General features: G+C 47.4%; 2 protein-coding genes across 3 annotated transcripts in view; both read left to right on the forward strand.

The window, feature by feature from the left end:
• Positions 1 to 1,735: 1,735 nt before the first annotated feature.
• LOC147016444 (putative ATP-dependent RNA helicase Pl10) overlaps positions 1,736 to 23,170 on the forward strand; it is a 52,631-nt gene continuing 31,196 nt past the window's right edge. Inside the window, exons 1-6 of one of the 2 annotated variants that reach the window (XM_085845113.1) lie at positions 1,736 to 1,887; positions 2,000 to 2,027; positions 12,232 to 12,289; positions 12,609 to 12,650; positions 13,514 to 13,645; positions 21,693 to 21,849. In XM_085845113.1, coding sequence (XP_085701239.1) covers positions 2,010 to 2,027; positions 12,232 to 12,289; positions 12,609 to 12,650; positions 13,514 to 13,645; positions 21,693 to 21,849 — 407 coding nt within the window. In that variant the 5' untranslated portion in view covers positions 1,736 to 1,887; positions 2,000 to 2,009. The remainder of the gene's footprint in view (positions 1,888 to 1,999; positions 2,028 to 12,231; positions 12,290 to 12,608; positions 12,651 to 13,513; positions 13,646 to 21,692; positions 21,850 to 23,170) is intronic. The other variant, XM_085845114.1, reaches the window with a different exon arrangement.
• On the forward strand, positions 4,899 to 10,232 carry LOC147016445 (uncharacterized; the record flags this gene model as incomplete). The annotated part of the gene is made up of 2 exons (XM_085847695.1): positions 4,899 to 5,625; positions 10,138 to 10,232. Coding segments are annotated over 2 exons (822 nt in total), but the record flags the coding sequence as incomplete, so codon positions are not given.

Raw genomic sequence — 23,170 nt, forward strand, 5'->3', positions numbered from 1 at the left:
TGACTTTGGATGGACAAGCATCGTGGCCCCTGTGAGCACAGACGTGTGAGGAGGTGAGTTAGTGGATGAAGGGTATCTGCACAGTTTGGGATAAATCTCCTTTAGAAATCCACCATTCCTAGAAACTCCTGTAGCTTATGCACCGATGCTGGGCTGCAAGTAGTCCTGGATCGCCTTGACCTTGACAGCCAGTGGATGGATGACATGCTCGTCGATTAAGTTCCCCCAAAAACTGCAATGAAGGCACCCAAAGCTGACATTTTGGCAAGATTTATGGTGACGCCATACTGCGACAAGCAAGTGAATACGAGCTTCAAATACTGTTCAAGCTCATTGATCGTGTTGCTGACCATGAGCAGACGTTGGCATAAACGAAAGACAAACCCCGGATGACCTAATCGATGAAGCACTGAAAAGTTTGTGCCGCATTGCGTAACCCAAAGGGGCATGCACCACAATTTCGAAAAGGCCAAAAGGAGTGGCAAGATTTTTTTTTCTTATTTTGTGCACGTTCTGCGAAACGGAAGGTTTTCGAAAGCATCAAGAAGGGGATTTGTGTTCTACGGCGTTCAAGCATATAATACAATTGAAATCAATAATAGTTTAAAGGTTGTAGAAAAAAAAACAACAACAACAAAATGTCCGGAAGTTTAGCGCCATTGATGCACCGTCTTTTACATCACCCGATTTAACACATCATAATAGCTCTTCACGCCCGTTGTTTGTGTCCTTTATGACGTCATTAAAAAAACAGCGTTTCATGTTTGAAATGATTTTTAAATTTTGTTTAACTGCCAGGCAGCCAGACGGAGTCAAAATATTATCTCACTCCTCTCTCTCACTGACGTTTTTGGACACCCGCCCACCCTGACGCACTTCACGAGCATACGTCACATCCGGTTGTTCAAACATCCTCTTGCAAGTTCAGTCCAATGGGGTAATGTTGCTCTTCAGCCTCCTGGAAATTTTTACAAACTTCGTTTGAAATTCCTGATTTCTTCTTTTTTCGGGAAATGTCGTCTCGTAGCTTTGAATGAGCGGTTTTAACAGCACCCCTGCCATTTTTTGGATGAATTTAACTGAAGGCAAGGTCGTTATAAAATATAAATTGATATCTGCCGTGATGTTGAAGGGAAATCCAAGATGGCTGCGCCCATGAAGAAGATGACGACGGTGTCACCAGTCACGTGACTACGGCTCGAGCGTCATCCTCCCTCTGAGAAGCGTGACGTATTTTGTGTACGCTCCCAGGTGACGTCATCGTTCGGGTCACGTGGACAGCGAGTTGCGGCCCAAAGGAGGACGTCATGGTTAAATCTTCAAATATTGACGCGTTTCTCGTTGAATCGATCAGAATTCTTGTTTGACGATGAACCATATATATGATTTTAGAAACGCGATGATAAACGAGCTCGTGACGGTTCAGATAAAATAAATGTGAAATCTGTTATTATTTGTTTTTTTTATTTTTCTTCACAAAATCTCTTGAATTGAACCTTTGATTTGTTTGTCTGTTTTTCAACCGGTTAGAATGTTTTGGTATTAAATCCCAACATCGGCTCATTCCTCACGCAAACCCCTCCCCTGGTGAATTTAACTTGATAAACTGTTACAGTGAATTATTCATACAGTGTGTAGACGGAGCACAGACTTGCTAGGCCGAATTTCCTTCTCTTTGCGTCCAACTTCCCGGTTCCTTGTGAGCTCCGTCACGTGACGTGACGTCGCGGACGTGACGCGGCTCCAAGCGGCGATGACGTCTTCACGCCACCGGCGTCCGTGATGCCATCGCGGCCCTGACTCCATTTTCTCTCATTCGGACACAATTATTGCTCAAAAATTTCCTTCGCGTTTCGTTTTGTTTCGGCTTTCTCTTCATTTAGAAAGGTGTTACGGACCGTGGAGCTTCTTTTGTCTTCCAGGGCGGTTTTGTTGTGTCATCTTGGCCGTCATAGGTTAAATTTGAAATATTTAATTTATCCTTCCTTTTCTGTTACAGATCAGAAGCGATGAGTTTGGAACAGCAGGTGAGAACCGATACCTGTGTTGACATCGATGTGTATTGTAAGACAACAATCCGCGGACCGGCGCACGTTCACCGATGGACAGAAACCACATTGTCTCGGACAGAGAGAACGACGCTCGTCGATATCCTGTTAGTGGTAGACACATGAAGATTCATGGACGGACGACGGACCAAAGTTAAACGTGAATATGCAGAGTGAGGTAAATTCAGGAGGAGCTGGACACGGACATTCAATGAACCAGTCAGATGGAGGTGGACATGAGTAAGGAGGGAGAAAGGTTAAAGTTCGACAATGTACCGAGAGGTAAAGACTGCACTCCATTTACAGGTAAACCGACATAGACAGGAGGACTGCGATGCAGTGGGTAACAGACAGATAGACGCGGATATATCACACCACACCCACCCGTCACACACCCGCCCGTCACACACCCACCCGTCACACACCCACCCGTCACACACCCGCCCGTCACACACCCGCCCGTCACACACCCGCCCGTCACACACCCGCCCGTCACACACCCGCCCGTCACACACCCGCCCGTCACACACCCACCCGTCACACACCCACACACACATATCCGTCACCCACCACCCACACACATACACACACAGATATCCATCACCCCCCCCCAACCACCCACCCCCACACACATATCCGTCACCCCCCCACACACACATATCCGTCACCCCCCACACACAAACACACACATATCCGTCACCCCCCCACACACAAACACACGCAGATATCCATCACACCCCCACCAACCACCCACACACACACACATATGTCACAAACACACCCCACACACATATCCGTCACACATCCGTCACACACCCACCCCACACACACCCACCCCACACACACCCACCCCACACACACCCACCCCACACACACCCACCCACACACACCCACCCACACACACCCACCCACACACCCACCCCGCACACACACCCACACACACACACACATCATCACACCACACCCACCCCACACACACACATATCCGTCACCCCCCCACCCACACACACACATATCCATCACCCCTCCCCCCACAGACAGACACATATCCATCACCCCCACACACACACACACACACGCACGCACACACACACACACGCACACACACACACACGCACACACACACACGCACACGCACACGCACACACTCACTCACACACACACACACACACACACACACACACGCAACCGTCACACAACCACCCCACATGCATATCCGCCACGCACACACACACACATCCGTCACACCCCCCCCCCCCCACACACACCCACCTCAAACACATATGTCACACACCCACCCCCAACACATATCCATCATACACCCACCCCACACACATATCCGTCACACACCCACCCCACACACACATCCGTCACACACCCAACTCACACACACACACATCCGTCACACACCCAACACACACACACATCTGTCACACACCCACCCCACACACACACACATCCGTCACACACCCACCCCACACACATATCTGTCACACCACACCCATCCCACACACACATCCATCACGCACACACACACACATATCCGTCACACACCACACACACACACATATTCGTCACACACCCACCCCACACACACATCCATCACACACCCAACCCACACACACACACATCCGTCACACACCCATCCCACACACACCACACACACACACACATCCATCACACCCACCCCACACACACACACACACACATCCATCACACACCCACCCCACACACACACACATCCGTCACACACCCACCCAACACACACACATCCGTCAGACACCCACACCACACACACACGCATATCCGTCACACATCCACCCACACACATATCCATCATACACCCACTCCACACACATATCCATCATACACCCACCCCACACACATCCATCACACACCCACCCCACACACATCCATCACACACCCACCCCACACACATATCCATCATACACCCGCCCCACACACATATCCATCATACACCCGCCCCACACACATATCCATCACACACCCACGCCACACACACACACATATCCGTCACACACCCACCCCACACACATTTCCATCATACACCCACCCCACACACATATCCGTCACACACTCACCCCACACACACACATATCCGTCACACACCCACCCCACATACACATCCGTCACACACCCAACCCACACACACACACATCCGTCACACACCCAACACACACCCACCCCACACACACACCATGCACACACACATCCGTCACACACCCACCCCACACACACACATCCGTCACACACCCACCCCACACACACACATCCGTCACACACCCACCCCACACACACACACACATCCGTCACACACCCACCCCACACACACACACACACATCCGTCACACACCCTCCCCACACACACACACATCCGTCACACACCCACCCCACACACATATCTGTCACACCACACCCATCCCACACACACATCCATCACGCACACACACACACACACATATCCGTCACACACCACACACACACACATATTCGTCACACACCCACCCCACACACATCCGTCACACACCCACCCACACACACACACATCCGTCACACACCCATCCCACACACACCACACACACACACACATCTGTCACACACCCACTCCACACACACACATCCATCACACCCACCCCACACACACACACACATCCATCACACACCCACCCCACACACACACACATCCGTCACACACCCACCCACACACACACATCCGTCACACACCCACACACACACACACATCCGTCACACACACACACACACACACACACATCCGTCACACACCCACACACACACACACATCCGTCACACACCCACACCCCACACACACACACATCCGTCACACACACACATCCGTCACACACACACATCCGTCACACACACACACACATCCGTCACACACCCACCCCACACACACACATCCGTCACACACACACACACACATCCGTCACACACACACACACACACACACATCCGTCACACACACACACATCCGTCACACACACACACATCCGTCACACACACACACACATCCGTCACACACACACACATCCGTCACACACACACACACACATCCGTCACACACACACACATCCGTCACACACACACACACATCCGTCACACACACACATCCGTCACACACACACATCCGTCACACACACACATCCGTCACACACACACATCCGTCACACACACACATCCGTCACACACACACATCCGTCACACACACACATCCGTCACACACACACATCCGTCACACACACACATCCGTCACACACACACATCCGTCACACACACACATCCGTCACACACACACATCCGTCACACACACACATCCGTCACACACACACATCCGTCACACACACACACATCCGTCACACACACACATCCGTCACACACACACATCCGTCACACACACACATCCGTCACACACACACATCCGTCACACACACACATCCGTCACACACACACATCCGTCACACACACACATCCGTCACACACACACATCCGTCACACACACACATCCGTCACACACACACATCCGTCACACACACACGTCCGTCACACGCGCACACACATCCGTCAGACGCGCACACCCATCCGTCACACGCACACACACACCCGTCCCCCGCACACACACATACGTCACCCGCACACACACAGCCGACACTCGCACACACGCATCCCTCACACGCACACACACATCCGTCACACGCACACACACATCCGTCACACGCACACACACATCCGTCACACGCACACACACATCCGTCACACGCACACATCCGTCACACACACACATCCGTCACACACACACATCCGTCACACACACACACACACACACACACACATCCGTCACACACACACACACACACACACATCCGTCACACACACACACACACATCCGTCACACACACACACACACACACATCCGTCACACACACACACACACATCCGTCACACACACACACACATCCGTCACACACACACACACACATCCGTCACACACACACACACACACATCCGTCACACACACACACACACATCCGTCACACACACACACACATCCGTCACACACACACACACATCCGTCACACACACACACACACATCCGTCACACACACACACACACACACATCCGTCACACACACACACACACACACACATCCGTCACACGCACACACACACACATCCGTCACACACACACACACACATCCGTCACACGCACACACACACACATCCGTCACACGCACACACACACACACATCCGTCACACACACACACACACACACACATCCGTCACACACACACACACACACACACACATCCGTCACACACACACACACACATCCGTCACACACACACACACACATCCGTCACACACACACACACACATCCGTCACACACACACACACACACACATCCGTCACACACACACACACACACATCCGTCACACACACACACACACACATCCGTCACACACACACACACACACACATCCGTCACACACACACTCACATCCGTCACACACACACACATCCGTCACACACACACTCACATCCGTCACACACACACTCACATCCGTCACACACACACTCACATCCGTCACACACACACTCACATCCGTCACACACACACTCACATCCGTCACACACACACTCACATCCGTCACACACACACTCACATCCGTCACACACACACTCACATCCGTCACACACACACTCACATCCGTCACACACACTCACATCCGTCACACACACACTCACATCCGTCACACACACACACACATCCGTCACACACACACACACATCCGTCACACACACACACACATCCGTCACACACACACACACATCCGTCACACACACACACACATCCGTCACACACACACTCACATCCGTCACACACACACTCACACACACACACACACACACACTCACATCCGTCACACACACACACACACACACACACATCCGTCACACACACACACACACACACACACTCACATCCGTCACACACACACACACACACACACACACTCACATCCGTCACACACACACACACACACACACACATCCGTCACACACATCCGTCACACACACACACACACACACACACACACACACACACACACACATCCGTCACACACACACACACACACACACACATCCGTCACACACACACACACACACACACACACACATCCGTCACACACACACACACACACACACATCCGTCACACACACACACACACACACACACACACACACACACACACACATCCGTCACACACACACACACACACACACACACACATCCGTCACACACACACACACACATCCGTCACACACACACACACATCCGTCACACACACACACACATCCGTCACACACACACACACATCCGTCACACACACACACACACACACACACATCCGTCACACACACACACACACATCACACACACACACACACACACATCCGTCACACACACACACACACACATCCCTCACACACGCACACACGTCCGTCACACACACACACACTCACTTCCGTCGCACGCACACACACACACACACACACACATCCGTCACACACACACACACACACACATCCGTCACACACACACACACACACACACACACACACACACACACACCCGTCACACACACACACACACACACACACACACACACACATCCGTCACACACACACACACACACATCCGTCACACACACACACACACACACACACGCACATCCGTCACACACACACACACACACACACGCACATCCGTCACACACACACACACACACACACACACACACGCACATCCGTCACACACACACACACACACACACACACATCCGTCACACACCCACCCCACACACACACATCCGTCACACACCCACCCCACACACACACATCCGTCACACACCCACACACACACACACACACATCCGTCACACACCCACCCCACACACACACATCCGTCACACACCCACCCCACACACACACATCCGTCACACACCCACCCCACACACATACACATCCGTCACACACCCACCCCACACACACACACATCCGTCACACACCCACCCCACACACACACACACATCTGTCACACACCCACCCCACACATGTATCCGTCGCACCAAATCAGACTTTTTCCACCTTTATTTACACAACGTAACCGACAACTTCCAAGTGAAAAACAAATTCCACAAATTGCGGAAAATTATTTAAAAATACAAAACTGGAATATCTTTAACTGGAATATCGGTTAAGTGTCCACCCCCCCCCCCCCTGTGAGTTACCACTTGGTGGAAGCACCTTTTACAGCAATTACAGCTGTGAGTTTGTTGGGATAGGTCTCTACCAACTTTACACACCTTGATTGGACAATATTTTCCCATTCTTCTGAACAAAACTGTTCAAGCTCAGTGAAATTGTGTTGGGAGTGTTGATGGACAGCAATCTTCAATCCATGCCACAGATTTTCAATTGGATTTAGGTCGGGGCTCTGACTGTACCATTCGAGGACATTTATCTTTTTATTCCTTAGCCACTCCAGTGTAGCTTTGGCTGTGTGCTTCGGGTTGTCATGCTGAAAGGTGAATTTGTGTCCCATTTTCAGCTTTGTGTCAGAGGACAGCAGTATTTCCTTTCGCCTGGTGTTGCCTTAGTGGTTAGGGTGGCGGCTTGGGATCCAAGGGTCCTGAGTTCAAGCCCCGTTGGGCCGCTGAATTAATACACCAGGAGGTTGATTCAGCCTGTCATCCTTCCGAGGTTGGGAAAATGAGTAGCAGTGCACTGGTAAGGGGGACACTGCTTCAGCGGCATAGCCGCGTCCCAACCAATAATGCAACCAGCAGCCACGGGCTGCACGCGATGGAGAGAGTATTTCCTTTAGGATTTTCCTGTATTTTGCTCCATCCATTTTCCCTTCTATCCTGACAAGTGCCCCAGTTCCTGTTGATGAGAAACATGCACATAACGTTATGCTGCCGCCAGCCATGCTCCACAGTCGGGATGGTGTTCTTTGGGTAATGTGCTGTGTTGGGTTTGCGCCGAATGTAATGTTTTGCATTAAGGCCAAAAAGTTCCATCTTGGTTTTGTCAGACCACAAAACTTTTTGTCACATGGCTTCAGAATCTCCGGAGTGGTTTTTGCATACCTCAAACGGGACTCAAGGTGGGCTTTTTTGAGTGCTGGTCTCCTTGCCACCCTACTGTACAGGCCAGACTTGTGTGGTGCTTGGAATATTGGTGTCACATACACACAGTGACCAGTCTTTGCCATGAAGGCATGTAGCTGTTTCAAAGTTGCCATTGGTCTCTTGGTGGGCTCTCTGATAAGACACCTCCTTGCTTGGTCATCCCGTTTGGAGGGACGGCCTGATATAGGCAGGGTCTTGGTGGTACCATACACCATCAACTTCTTGATGATTGCCTTGACTGTGCTCCAAGGGACATTCATGGCCTTTGAAATATTTTTATACCCATCCCCTGATCTCTGCCTTGTTGCAACACACAACTTGCCTTGTCACCTTGTCACCTTGTCACAAAAGACCCGGAGGTCTTTTGAAAGCTCCTTGGTGTTCATGGTTGAGTCTTTGCTGTTAAATGTACTACCCGGCAGAGGAAACCTGCAGGAACAGCTCATATTTTTTTGTAAAATAATCATTATCACTACAATTTAACACAGGTGGAGGCCAATTAACTTGGTGTGTGATTTTGAACGTGATTGGTTTCACCTGAGCCAATTTACAATTGCTATTTTAAGGGTGAACACTTATCCAACCAAGATATTCCAGTTTTGTATTTTTAATTAATTTTCTGAAATGTTGGATAATTTGTTTTTCATTTGGAAATTGTGGGTTACGATGTGTGAATAATGATGGAAAAAGTCTGATTTAATGCAATTTAATTCCAGCAAAAAGGCAAGAAAAGGTGTAAATTTTAAAAGGGGGTGTACACTTTCTATAGGCACTGTATATGCGCACACCAGCAATACACTTGAAGACATGTCAAACAGATGTGATGTGACTTCAATCCACCTTGCTGACAGATGCACAAAGACTGCACTGCTGTTTTGCTGACGGGAACCAGGATGAACACATGGGGGGCCAGCGGCGAGCAGACGCAGGGAGCAGGTGGAAGTAGGGGGCCAGTGGCAGGCGGAAGCAGGGGGCCGACGGCGCGCCTGCTGGCGGCTGGAAGCAGTTGGCCGGTGGCGCGCCGGGCGGGAGCAGGGGGCCGGCATGCAGAAGCAGGGGACTGGCGGCATGCCTGCTGGTGGGCGGAAGCAGGGGGCCGGCGGGCGGAAGCAGGGTGCTGGCGGCACGTCTGCTGGCGGGTGGAAGCAAGGTGCCGGCGGTGCGTCTGCTGGCGGGCGGAAGCAGGGTGCCGGCGGCGCGCCTGCTGGCGGGCGGAAGCAGGGGGCCGGCGGCGCGCCTGCTGGCGGGCGGAAGCAGGGGGCCGGCGGCGCGCCTGCTGGCGGGCGGAAGCAGGGGGCCGGCGGCGCGCCTGCTGGCGGGCGGAAGCAGGGGGCCGGCGGCGCGCCTGCTGGCGGGCGGAAGCAGTGGGCCGGCGGCGCGCCTGCTGGCGGGCGGAAGCAGGGGGCCGGCGGCGCGCCTGCTGGCGGGCGGAAGCAGGGGGCCGGCAGCGCGCCTGCTGGCGGGCGGAAGCAGGGGGCCGGCGGCGCGCCTGCTGGCGGGCAGAAGCAGGGGGCCGGCGGCGCGCCTGCTGGCGGGCGGAAGCAGGGGGCCGGCGGCGCGCCTGCTGGCGGGGGAGGGGGGCGGCGGCGCGCCTGCCGGCCGATACTTTTGACCAAATGGAGTGAAAACTAGTAATTGTACCGGCTCGTTGGTGTCTTTATTTATTTTTTTGACAGAAGGTCTTTGAAATTCCCATCTGCTGACATATGGGGACATAGAAAATTGGTAAGAGATTTATGTTTTTTGAAAAGATACAAATAATTGATCAGCAAGAGGCAGACTGTTTAGTAGGTGGTCATTTAGTTGAAATTAATGATGTATTGTTGGGTAGATGAACATGCATGCATAAAGTGGTATTGTGACAGAAGGGGTGGTCTGGTCAGAAAAAAATGGAAAATAATGGTTGGGTGCGATGTGGTTAAGTTGTGGCTGGACGAAGACATGTGGGTCGGCAGTTGACCTCTTTGTCGGATATTATTTCAATCAGAGATTGAAATTTTTCATTGACATTGTTGAGGCTTTGTGATGTGTGATTAGTGGTTGGGAATGCAAGGAGTTGTAGGTGTGTGTCGGAAATGACAGTGGCTTGATGCTCTTCAGAGTGTCTCGGGAATTTATTTTTGTGTGTACAGAGTCGAGGCTTGTTGAGCAGAAAGAACAGATCACGATGTAACAGAATGAAAGGAACAGTGGGGGTTTGGGGGGGGGGACACGTCAACAGGTCAGGGTTGACGGACAAAATATAGGATGACTGAGGGATAAGGGATGTGGGGAAGAATGAGAGCGAGGGGATGATCCTGGGTGTGATTGAGATGGATACAAGTGCAAACTGTCAATCGCACAACTCGAAGGGAAAACTGGTAATCCTGAAAGAGGTCATCTTTGGGAGGGTTCGTTGGGTTGGAAAAGACAATCGTTGTGGATGGGAGGAAGTTAGTTCCATAGAGAATGAGCACTACATTGTCGATGGCACACCATCGCATATTCCCGCGCGCACTGCTTTGTCCTATTAACGCTCGTTTTTTTTTATCAGCCCCCATGACCCCACCCCCTCTGGCCCGGCCCCTAGGGGTCATATCAAAAATCCGACAGTGTTGTGCACTTCCCCATACATATATCTGCTATGTCCCAAACTTTCAAGTTCCTATTTCAAACGGTGTTGGACGAGTTACAGGGTAAGACGGACAGACGGACAGACGGACGGACGGCGGAGACAATCACAATATTCCCGCTTTTCTTCGAAAGCGTGGGAATAATAATTGTGATTGGAGGAAAAGTGTGTGTGTGTGTGTGTGTGTGTGTGTGTGTGTGTGTGTGTGTGTGTGTGTGTGTGTGTGTGTGTGTGTGTGTGTGTGTGTGTGTGTGTGTGTGTGTGTGTGTGTGTGTGTGTGTGTGTGTGGTGTTTGTTGGTAATAATAATGAAGAAGAGTGATATTGCTTTGCAGTTTTTGAACCTCACCGTGGCTGATGGACATGGTGATGGGCGCGGGGGCCGGGGAGCACGTAAGTTCCTCTTTGCGGCCACACGCCCTCGTGAATACCAAGTTACAGATGTCTCGGTGGACCCAAACAAATCCCGGTTCAATGCACACGATAAAAACACTTTTGTTGGCAAATCACTTTTTGCGGAATCTGGATTTATCAAATTGCCATTGCTGTGTCTGTGTCTGTTGAATGTGTAGATCGACAATTTGAACTGTTGTGATGTTTTAACGATGTCCTTCCTCGTCTTTTTATGTATATTGCACATACATACTGAGCTTGTCATCACCACCTTCTCCCCCCCTCCCCAAATCCCTTCCCCCCAATCCTTGTCTTGTAGGGAATGCAATGATGGGCGGCAGGGGACGAGAGATGGTGGGAGGTATTTGGCTCTATTCATCAATTCGGTGTACTGGCCTCCTAATTAGAATGTACTGTTGTTAAATGGCCTCCTGGTGTGAATTATTCTCAGTTTTGAATCCCAGTGTTCGACTTTGGTTTCATGTAGGTGTTGTGCTTTTATTGAGTTTCATTTCAGAATTCCTATTTCTTTGTTACCGTGTTCTATTTCTTGCCTTAATTGGCTCACTTCAACCCATCTTGAATAAGCTCACCAATGATCTGTTAATTCAGGATTTACCCACAAAACCGGGTCCCGAAACATCACCATTTTGAACACAACTTGTGGATTGAAATCTTCTCACCTGCTAAATAGGCTGGGACATTTTTTTTTTGTGCAGAATTTTTAAAACAAAGACTTGTGTGCTTAGGAGTCCAAAGGGACATTTTCAAAATGTACACGTTTGGGTGGAGGAGTAGGTGGACCCTCCGAAACGGGTCTGTGTTATGTACACCCGAGAGAGGTCTTCATTATGTTGGTTTCAACTGTTACCGAAGGTCATGAGGGTATAATGCACAGCTTTGTCCCGGGTTGTGGAGTGTATGATTATACCGAGGTGCTGCCTCCCTATATTTGCTTAAACAACAAACCCCAAACATCCAAACAAAAATGTAAACTATTTCAAAGGATGGTGGCCGAGCACATTAATACCAACAGCGCAGTTTGTCTGATCTAAAGTTGACATCATACTCGACCTTTAAAATGTACTTTGTTGAAATGTTGATTTATTGTGAAACATCTTGCTGCTTTGTGACTAACCAAGTTTACAATGCATGAAAATAAATGTCAATGTTTTGTTTACGATTGCTGTAAAGATAAGTTGTTGATGTTTATCTCATTGTTAGAATTTTCACATTCATTGATAGGATGGGGTGGTGGGCGAGGCCTCTACCTCAACGGCCTGCCTCCAGTCGCCATGCCAACAAACGGTCTCGTCCGAGGCCGGCCTGGTTACCGTGGAAACCGCTTGACTCCAGGTAAAAAGCAAGAAAATGGTGACCCCCCCCCTCCCCCACGTTCACACTTGGGTGTTGTGGAGTGGTTCCATCCTGGGCATGAAACCCACATTGTATGGAAGCTTTGTCGGTAAGTAAATGATAAGGGCCATTGGTTGCCCTTTGGGTGCATTAAATGCGTTTACGTGTATTACGCCGTTTATCAAACGTGTAAACGATTGTAAAATGATTGATTTTGCACGCTAGCTGTTAGAAATCCTATAGGATGATCGTTATTATTATTTATGATCGTTTGACACAAATGGCATTTTCTTGCAAATTTTCCACTGATCCAAATTGTCTACTTCCAGTTTTTTGCACATTATACTGGTTTTTCTTTCATTCGTAGTGAAAATAGAACCATCCTTTCCTTTATCATACCAGATACAGTCCAATGGTTTCCTTTGTGATTCTACCGATAAACCACGCTTGCCCTCCTGAAAGGGCTTTCCTCCTGTCTGGATTGATACAGTTTCCCTTACAAGGAACTTCATTCAGGGCAGAAGGAGGCCATTTGGCCTGTCAAGCCTTAGGCCCATCAATAGTTGCCTACCTCTGGTTGTTTGTCTGTGCTCTATCCTTTTTGAATACCAAGTGTCAAGCAAGGAAGCAGCACGTAACATTCTTGAAAGTCTTTGCTATGCGACTCGCTATGCAGACACTCTAACCGTTATTTGACCAAACCATCTGGTAAATTTGCTCTGTCCTTTGTCTAACTTCCAGAAGCATCCTTAATGGTCCTCTGTCAATATCCTTTGTAGAAATGCAATATTTTATTGTGAGCCTCGAACTTCACCATCCGAAGGCCAGGGCCAATGTGGCTTTGAGGTTTCGGGTGATTTAGGGCATTGAGGTCACCGTTTCCCTTCCGACTGATTGTTCCAAAGCCATTTTTTTTTTCAAACCTCATGTGTAGAAGTAAACTTGCGCAGTTGGACATCGTGTTCTTCGGTGGGAATGTTGAAATTTCGCACTAAATCCGAGGTTGGTACTGTCTCGTTGGTGAGCGATTTGGACCGATGCAGGCAAAGCCATAAAAAGGGGAAGTCATGCCACCAAAATTATCGAATGTATAAAACCTATCTGCAGACTGGGCAAGCGCTGAGGCTGAGGCAGACATGGGGAGCTCAGGACACAGGTGTTTATTTGGTCTGGCCCACTTGTGCTGATAGCACCATGCTGTGAACAATCTGCAGATTTTGGCAAAATAAGCCAGGCCGTTGAGCTACGGTTTACTTGAGTCCGGATTTTATTGTTGGTCTCTTTGTTGGTTGGGCTAGTGGAGTGCATCACATGTTAGGATGGAAGATGATGTCAGATGGTGGTGTATTACTGATTTGGGAGTTGTAGGGGGAACAGTAACCTATGATGGTTGCTCCACAAATGGGAGGGAATAGGAATAAAGGGGAGTGGAGGTGGGCAGTCAGCCAGGATTTTGGAAGATTAACAGGACATAGGTTACTCGAAGAAACCATGTGTTCTGGAAAGGTTTGGGACGCTCAGAGAAATGAAAGATCAGGGGGAGCAAGATCAGAAGACGTCACATAATAACTGGCCACTAACCTGTCTCTGATGAGAGAGAGAGAGAGAGAGAGAGAGAGAGAGAGAGAGAGAGAGAGAGAGAGAGAGAGAGAGAGAGAGAGAGAGAGAGAGAGAGAGAGAGAGAGAGAGAGAGAGAGAGAGAGAGAGAGAGAGAGAGAGAGAGAGAGAGAGAGAGAGAGAGAGAGAGAGAGAGAGACAGAGACAGAGACAGAGACAGAGACAGAGACAGAGACAGAGACAGAGACAGAGACAGAGAGAGAGACAGAGACAGAGACAGAGAGAGAGAAAGAGACAGACAGAGTGAGAGAGAGAGAGAGAGAGAGAGAGAGAGAGATGACAGAGAGAGAGAGAGAGAGAGAGAGAGACAGAGAGAGAGAGAGACAGAGAGAGAGAGAGAGACAGAGAGAGAGAGAGAGAGACAGAGAGAGAGACAGAGACAGAGAGAGAGACAGAGACAGAGAGAGAGACAGAGACAGAGAGAGAGACAGAGACAGAGACAGAGACAGAGACAGAGACAGAGACAGAGACAGAGAGAGAGACAGAGACAGAGACAGAGACAGAGACAGAGACAGAGAGAGAGACAGAGACAGAGACAGAGACAGAGACAGAGACAGAGACAGAGACAGAGACAGAGACAGAGACAGAGACAGAGACAGAGACAGAGACAGAGACAGAGACAGAGACAGAGACAGAGACAGAGACAGAGACAGAGACAGAGACAGAGAGAAACAGAGAGAGAGAGCAACAGGCCTTGGGCTTCTGCTCTTTTGTGAGAATTTCAATGTTGTTTTATAGTTTTTGATTCCACAGAATGAGAGAGAGAGAGACAGAGAGAGACAGACAGACAGGGACTCTATTGAGCAACAGACACTGGCTCTGTGGACATTGAGATTCCATATTCATCAAGGAATGGACTTGGCCTGACAGAGGGTACCTAGTCTTGAGTTTGCTTTGAAGGGCAGCTTTGATCTTTGGTGTACCCATATGAGGTTTCGGCAAATGTTGCAGTGCAGAAGTTTGAGGGACTAAACCTGTTCCAGTGGTTGATCAGTGAATTCCAGAAGTCTGTTCATTCTCGTTGTTATTGGGTCATAAAAAAACATTTCCTTTCAGAATGTTTTTTTTGGCTTTTATGATTCGAAAACGTGCAATGTGTTGAGTGAAGTTGGCGAACCTCAACCTGATCGTAAACTTCGTCTGGGTTGTTTTATTAATTTATTTTATCTCATCCCAAAGAAGGAAAGTTCGCTTTGAAGGGTTATCTTCTTCTTTTTCTTTTTTTTTTTTCTTTCATCAGGTTACTGCCTTTTAAAGTTACTACAACTACTATTATGGCTCCAATTATTCTTACATTCTTGTGGGATTGCTCAAGATATGTTTTCGGTTCAAGTCTTTCACAGACTGGATGGTGAGGCCTGACATTTAAAGACAATTTTGTCAGGAATTTGTTTTAAAAAAAAAATAATTCAGGATTCCAGAGATAAAGGCCCAGTCACACCTTGACGTTTTAGCCAGCTTATGCCGATTTTTGGAAAATTTGTGTAAAACGCTGGCACACGTCGAATACGTTATGGGTAAGTTTTGATAACATTGAGAGCACGCTGAAAAACACTGCCATACATCGTAGTACGCTGGCTTTAAACGTTGTACTTTTCGGTTGTCCTCAAATTTTCCATGCTTGAAATTTTAAGACTTATGCCAGCGTATGACTCACACGTTCCGCATAACGCTGGCCATAAGTTGTAGCCACGTTACGCGATCGTTGACACACGTTACTTGTAAGTTACTCATAAGTCGACACACGTCGAGCTAATGTTTAGCGTACCCGAAACTTATTTCTAACCATTGAGTAACGTGTTGTAGGCACGTTACGCGATCGTTGACACATCGACACACGTTACTTGTAAGGTACTCATAAGTCGAAACACGTCAAGGTAATGGTTAGCGTCAGTGATCCAGACTCCCTGGGGTTTTTTTTTTTCTTCTTCTTCGGTATGACGGTGATGTCGACACTTCGATTTCTAGTGCGGTTATAATATAATGTAATTAATTGGCTGCCGCTCAACGATTTAAATCATAACCGCACAAGAAATCGAAGTGTCGACATCACCGTCATACCGAAGAAAAAGAAACAGGAAGTCTGGAACACTGACGCTAACCATTACCTTGAGTGTTTCGACTTATGAACACCTTACAAGTAACTTTTGTCAACGTGTGCCAACGTTCGCATATCGTGCGTACAACTTATTCCCATTGCATGCGGAACGTGTGTCATACGGCAAGTACGTCGTAAAATGTTTAACGCGTTTATAATTACAAGACATACTCCACTTAATACGACGTATGATAGCGTACTTTAGCGTTTTATTCACACATACCAAACTTACCCATACCGTATTCAACGTGCGCCAGCATTTTAGACGCATTTTTCAGAGGTCTGCATACGCTGGCAAGATCGCCAAGGTGTGACTGCAATGTTGACACTTCCATTTCTGCGGCGGTTATGATTTGAATCGTTGTGCGGCAGCCTTTTAATAAGCTTCGTCACATCATCGTCGGCGATGCGTGCAGCGCGCTATGCATAAGTTAGACTATCGTTGGGCATAGGTTGGGAAGGCCGACAACAGGCTCAGCATTCGTTGGTATAAGTTAGCTATAACACAACGAAACGTTCTGTGTCCGTTACTAATATGTTATGCATACGACCAACTCGTTATGAATACGTCTGAATCTTAAAAAAAAAACATCAAAAGTTCAACGTAAGCCAGCGTTTTACATACATTTTAATACGTTGCCATTGCTGGCTAATACGTCAAGGTGTGACTGGGCCTTAAGTCACCACCTCTTTGTGAAGGACACTGTTGGATCTTTAAAGTCTATGAGTGTTGGAACTTGGCAGACGAGTCTTCTGGGTTAACGTCCGCCAGACAGAGCACGCATGTGCACGTTGGTGCCTCGCCTTTCATGGGAAACACCGCGATGACATTTATAGCTTGGCCCAAGATTCAAACCCAGGCGAGCCCACGTACCTCCAAGTTATCCTGCCAGCCATTTAGGTTACACAGTCACAAGTATGTTGTAGCTAAATGTGTTGCAAATGCATTCTCTTCAAGGACCAGCAATGAGAACACCATTAATTGGTAGAATCACTCTACCTTGGACCATTTGAAATGGAAACAAATCATGGAACAAATGTAAACGGACAAAGTTGAAGCTTATCACACTTGTCCATTCTGTACGTCTGTTTTGTTTCTGGGTAGAGAGGAGCACATCCATAAAGTGGTGAAATCTTTTTACCTTGTTATTTATGCCATCTTTCTCCTAGAGCCGGGCGCTGTGTACATCATTATGTGCGATTAGTTATGCAACAATACTCATCTGGCTGGTTTTCCCAGCTTTCTTAGGAGTGTTGATTTGCATCGTGATGCTGCAGTCGTGCTTGGAATTTAAACCATTTTTATGCAAATACGGACCCAGCAGGAATTTGAAGTAGAAAGCATTCCAAATCAAAGCGATTTGACTTCGTGAAGTGAGATCATTTATGTACGTGAAGTTTATTTTATTTTATTTTTTTTTTGGGGGGGGGGGGAATGGCAACCAGTAAATGGCAACTTTTGATTGCTCGCAGTACTATTTCCCTTCGATTGCTAGCTCTACCTTCAGGCACGTTGCACCGTTGTTCATGGTGTACTTCACAAAAAGCATCAATCCTTGGCTTGGTTGAAATCGAAACATTCTTAATCATTGAGAGACTAATAGTTGCGTGACGAAAGGAAGATGGGGAGGCATTTCGAAACATAATGCATCAGTGTTGTGAAGGCCAGGACGTTATTCGAATTTGGGAGCGGTGTGCTTAACAAGCTTCTCGCCAATTGTCCCATCAGAGTGAAGAGTCCTCATTACAGAAACGTCCAGTTTGAGTTTTCCTCCTTTCTGGCGATTTGGAATGTTCTTGGGCTGTTATCAGGCCCTGTTGTTCATGATAAACTTATCGACTGTCCTGGAAGCAGTATTGCATTTGAATACCAGCTATAACAGAGTGCTCATTGTTGTGGAAGCACTTGCTTGAAAGGTGCAAACACCTAAACAAGAGCGAGAAGTGCTTTGCAATATATGTCCCCCTGCCGGTCCCAATGAAGAAGAAGAAATCCTATTTACCTACCGTGTTTGGGTCTTTTTGGCAAAATAAAAGGAAAAGCAATTTTCATTTCCCGATATCTTTTGTTGACTCGAAACCAATTAAGACAACTAGGATAAACCGGAGATAAAAATTAACTTGATTTAACGCACGCTCGAGCCAATACCGGAACAAAATGAGATAGAAGAAGAACCTTTTTAACCCACCGTGTTTTGTTCACTTCTTGGCTTTGTCTAGTTCGTATTAAAAAAAACAGTAGAACATATCAGCGTAAATAATTTTTTGAGATATGCTACATATCATTTTGGCCCGATCTCTCTATGGTAAAGAATCGCTTTTAAAAATTAAAAAAATTCTCGAATCCGGATCCCCACCAAAATCAAATCAATTCGTCCTTGTCACACACCCAACGTGTCCACCAAGTTTCATCTGAATCCGTGCGCAACTTTTTAAGATATCGTGCTATATATTGTTTTTGGCTCTATCTCTCAATGGTGAAGATTCACTTATAAATTGTCGGAGCCGCATCCGGATCTTCACAAAAATCTAATCAGTTCGTCCTTGTCACACACTGAACCTGCCCACCAAATTTCATCTGAATCCATCTTCAACTTTTTGAGATATCCTGTGCACAGATGGACAGACAGGGGTGAAAACAACCTCCATCCACCTTCGGTGGTTGAGGTAACAATTTTTTTTTTTAATTACTATTTTTTTTTTCTTGATCGCATAGGTGGCTTCGTTATGATGTCATAATTGCATACGTCACATGCTTTATCTGATCAGTGTGAAATTTTTTGAGGGTCATCTTGGGCTGAATTAAATGGGGGGGGGGGATTGATGACGTCATCAGTCATGTGGTTCAGCAGCTACATATTTTTTTTAATTTTTTTTTTTTTTTAACATGATAACCTTCAAAAATTTTCTTCTCCGAAACGGCTGAACAGATCGAGGTGAAACTTTACAGGTATAATAGCCTATCCATGTGGGTAAAGTTCTCCACCTATGACGTCATAGGTCATGTTTGGCAGGTATGTTTTTTATTTTTTTTTTTGAAGAATAAACCTTCAAAACCTTTTTCAGAATGGCTTGACAGATCAAGGGGAAACGTCACCCACATGTTCCCCGAGCCTTGTGGATACCAGGGTGTTCACGAATAATTAATAGGCCACATGGTCTGGCAGCGATATTGGATTGAACGAAAATCTTAAAATAAAATTATTTGACATGAAACCTCACCATTATGATAGAGGAATCATGGGGATGCTTTAAATTTCAACCTGATCGGACGCATGGTCTGGCAGCCAGATTTATTTAATGCTTTGAATCTGGGTTCAGGAATTTAAATCAATCTTGGCACAAGTATGTACAATGATGGAATGTGGGCAGAGGCATATCTGTCGATGTCACGAAATTGAACAATGCCATTCTCATCTCAGTTTAAAAAGGGCATAACTCTGTAAAAAATTGACAAAACGTTCTGAAACTCAAACTTGTTCTGTAACTTATCTATATATTAATACTGAAGGACCAATTTTGTGCTCCTCCTAGCGGTCGCGTCACATTTTTCTCGGTACTGTGACCTGGACTGAAAGAAACTTCGTACCTGTGAGAGTGCATCGCACATAGTGGCAATAGTCAAACTTCAACTCTGAAGCAGAATAAACACTTTTCGGTTTACATTCGTTTACATGGCGACATGTGATGTCACCGCTGAGAGGCGTAAGGACGTCATGACATCATCGGTCATTCGCTGACATCATTACGTCTGTCGTCGACACATTAACAAGGCGCAAGGACAAACATTTCGTAGAGTGGGAATATACTTACCATCTCCAGTTTTTTCGCACGGACAACTGTACGTCGCGTTCTCGAGAGCCAGAAGTTTTGACACGGTGTACGTCAAAGTAGACACGTGCACAAATCAGGGGACTTCTTCACAAGGAGTAGTGTACACCAAAAATGTCGTGTACAAGGACGTTTTGTAGGCCTCATTAGGTAAGGCCATGGAGTACATCGACTGGGATCCGGCTCTTACAAGAGCCACCACTGGTTGTCATATTGGACTCATGGAACGGAATCCGTCTTTGACGGGTTTCAGCTAGTTGTAATTAAGCCATGTACCAAGTTTCCGTTGAATATGTTTAAAAAACATGGGGGGGGGGGGGAGTGTGGAAAAACCACAGGTTTTTAAACAGAGTGCTCATTGTTGGAAACATTGACGGACGGATAGAGCAAACCTTTAGTCCCCTCTGGTGAAACGGGCAGGGGACTAATACTGTATTATCTTGTGTTTGTTTTTGAAACATGTATGGTATAATGTTTTTTTTTTTTTTCTTTGTCTCCCAGGTCCTTTCCCTGTGCCTCCCAGAGATGATGGGACAGCTGCATGGGGCCCTCCTCTCGACACGTTTGGTGCAATGAGGGGGGCTCAAGGCAGTTATGGTCCGAGGAGGGGTGGAAGGGGCTTCTACAGCGGGGGAATGGGAATGGGTGGAAGGGGACGGTGAGTCTGGGCTTGGATTGTCTGGAAGATGTGGTGTGAGGTGTACATGATTAATATGTGGGAGGGAGTGGGGGATAAAAGAAAAAGATTTAAAAAAGACAACTTAAAAGTTCATCGAACACTGTACCCGTGCAGTCTTGAGAAAAAGGACATGAGAAAGGTTACCTCTTCCCTTTTTAATCTGAGATGTGGAGATTCTGGCAGTCTGTTTGGTAGTCCTCATCTCTTACTCATTCATCGCCTTCTTTTTTTTGTTTTTTGATCGTGAACTCGGGCATTGGGGTGCCACCATTTTGTGTGAGCATTCATGTTCTTCAGCCGGGAGAACGCGAGCGGGAAATTTGATTGGTCGAGATGGTGCACAATTTTGCCAACTTTCGAGCCAACGTACTGCTAAACTGCACCTTTCTGGAAGTGATTTGTCGTCCACAGTGTTCGAAATATGTAATTCATTTGCAATTAAGTAATTCCTCGGTCATTGACAGATGGACTGAAGCAATTGCTTTACCCAGCTTTGCAGCTGTGCATACGGGGTAAAAATACAAGGAGAGAGGGATTTCTTTAGGCGAATAATGGGCGTGTAGAGGGTTTTGGAATTTGTCGGGGAGATTGGGGGTGGAGGCACGTTATATTTACGGAGTAAGGGGATTACTTGTGGGGATTAAGGAATCGATGTTATTTGGCTAAATAATCGTTCCAGCATTGTGTGCACTGTGCTCACTATAATTTTCCGTCATCGTTTTGATGACCGTCGAGGGACCTCAAGAATAGAGGACAGTTTCATTTCGTCTTTTGCATGGTGGAGTCCTTGTAGATTTTCTTTATCGACTTTTACAGCACAGTCCAAACTCTTTTTTTATATATACGATTGGTGATTCATCACAGAATGGTAGACCTTGTAAAGTTTAGTGGCAGTAACTTTATCATCCTGAGGCGAACACGGAGGATTTCAAAAAAAAAGAGGCGAAATATGACGTTACCCGCTCTTCGAGTGTTCAGTTTGTGCTTTTCTGACAAAATGTGCTGATTTAGAGCTCCCTCTCCTTGGCTGCTGACATCGATATCACAGTGGCTCAGAGTACAGAATGCGTGATGTTTGCCCTTTCTGCTTTTCCCGATGAAATTGTGTTCTTTCGACCATTGTGACTTCAAGGACGTCTTTCATTTCGGCATTTTCAGCAAGAACAACGTCACGCAACAGCCATAATGTGAAGATGTCCTTTGGAAACGTGGCATATAGGTCTATAGGGTCTTTGTTGGCATTCGCAGGACCAAACTAACACAGGATTAATTAAATGACAATATATTAACCATATAAAAC

Source organism: Eptatretus burgeri, chromosome 11 (assembly GCF_056783735.1).
Source record: "Eptatretus burgeri isolate ZD-2024b chromosome 11, Ebu_testis_v1, whole genome shotgun sequence".
Lineage (NCBI taxonomy): Eukaryota > Metazoa > Chordata > Myxini > Myxiniformes > Myxinidae > Eptatretus > Eptatretus burgeri.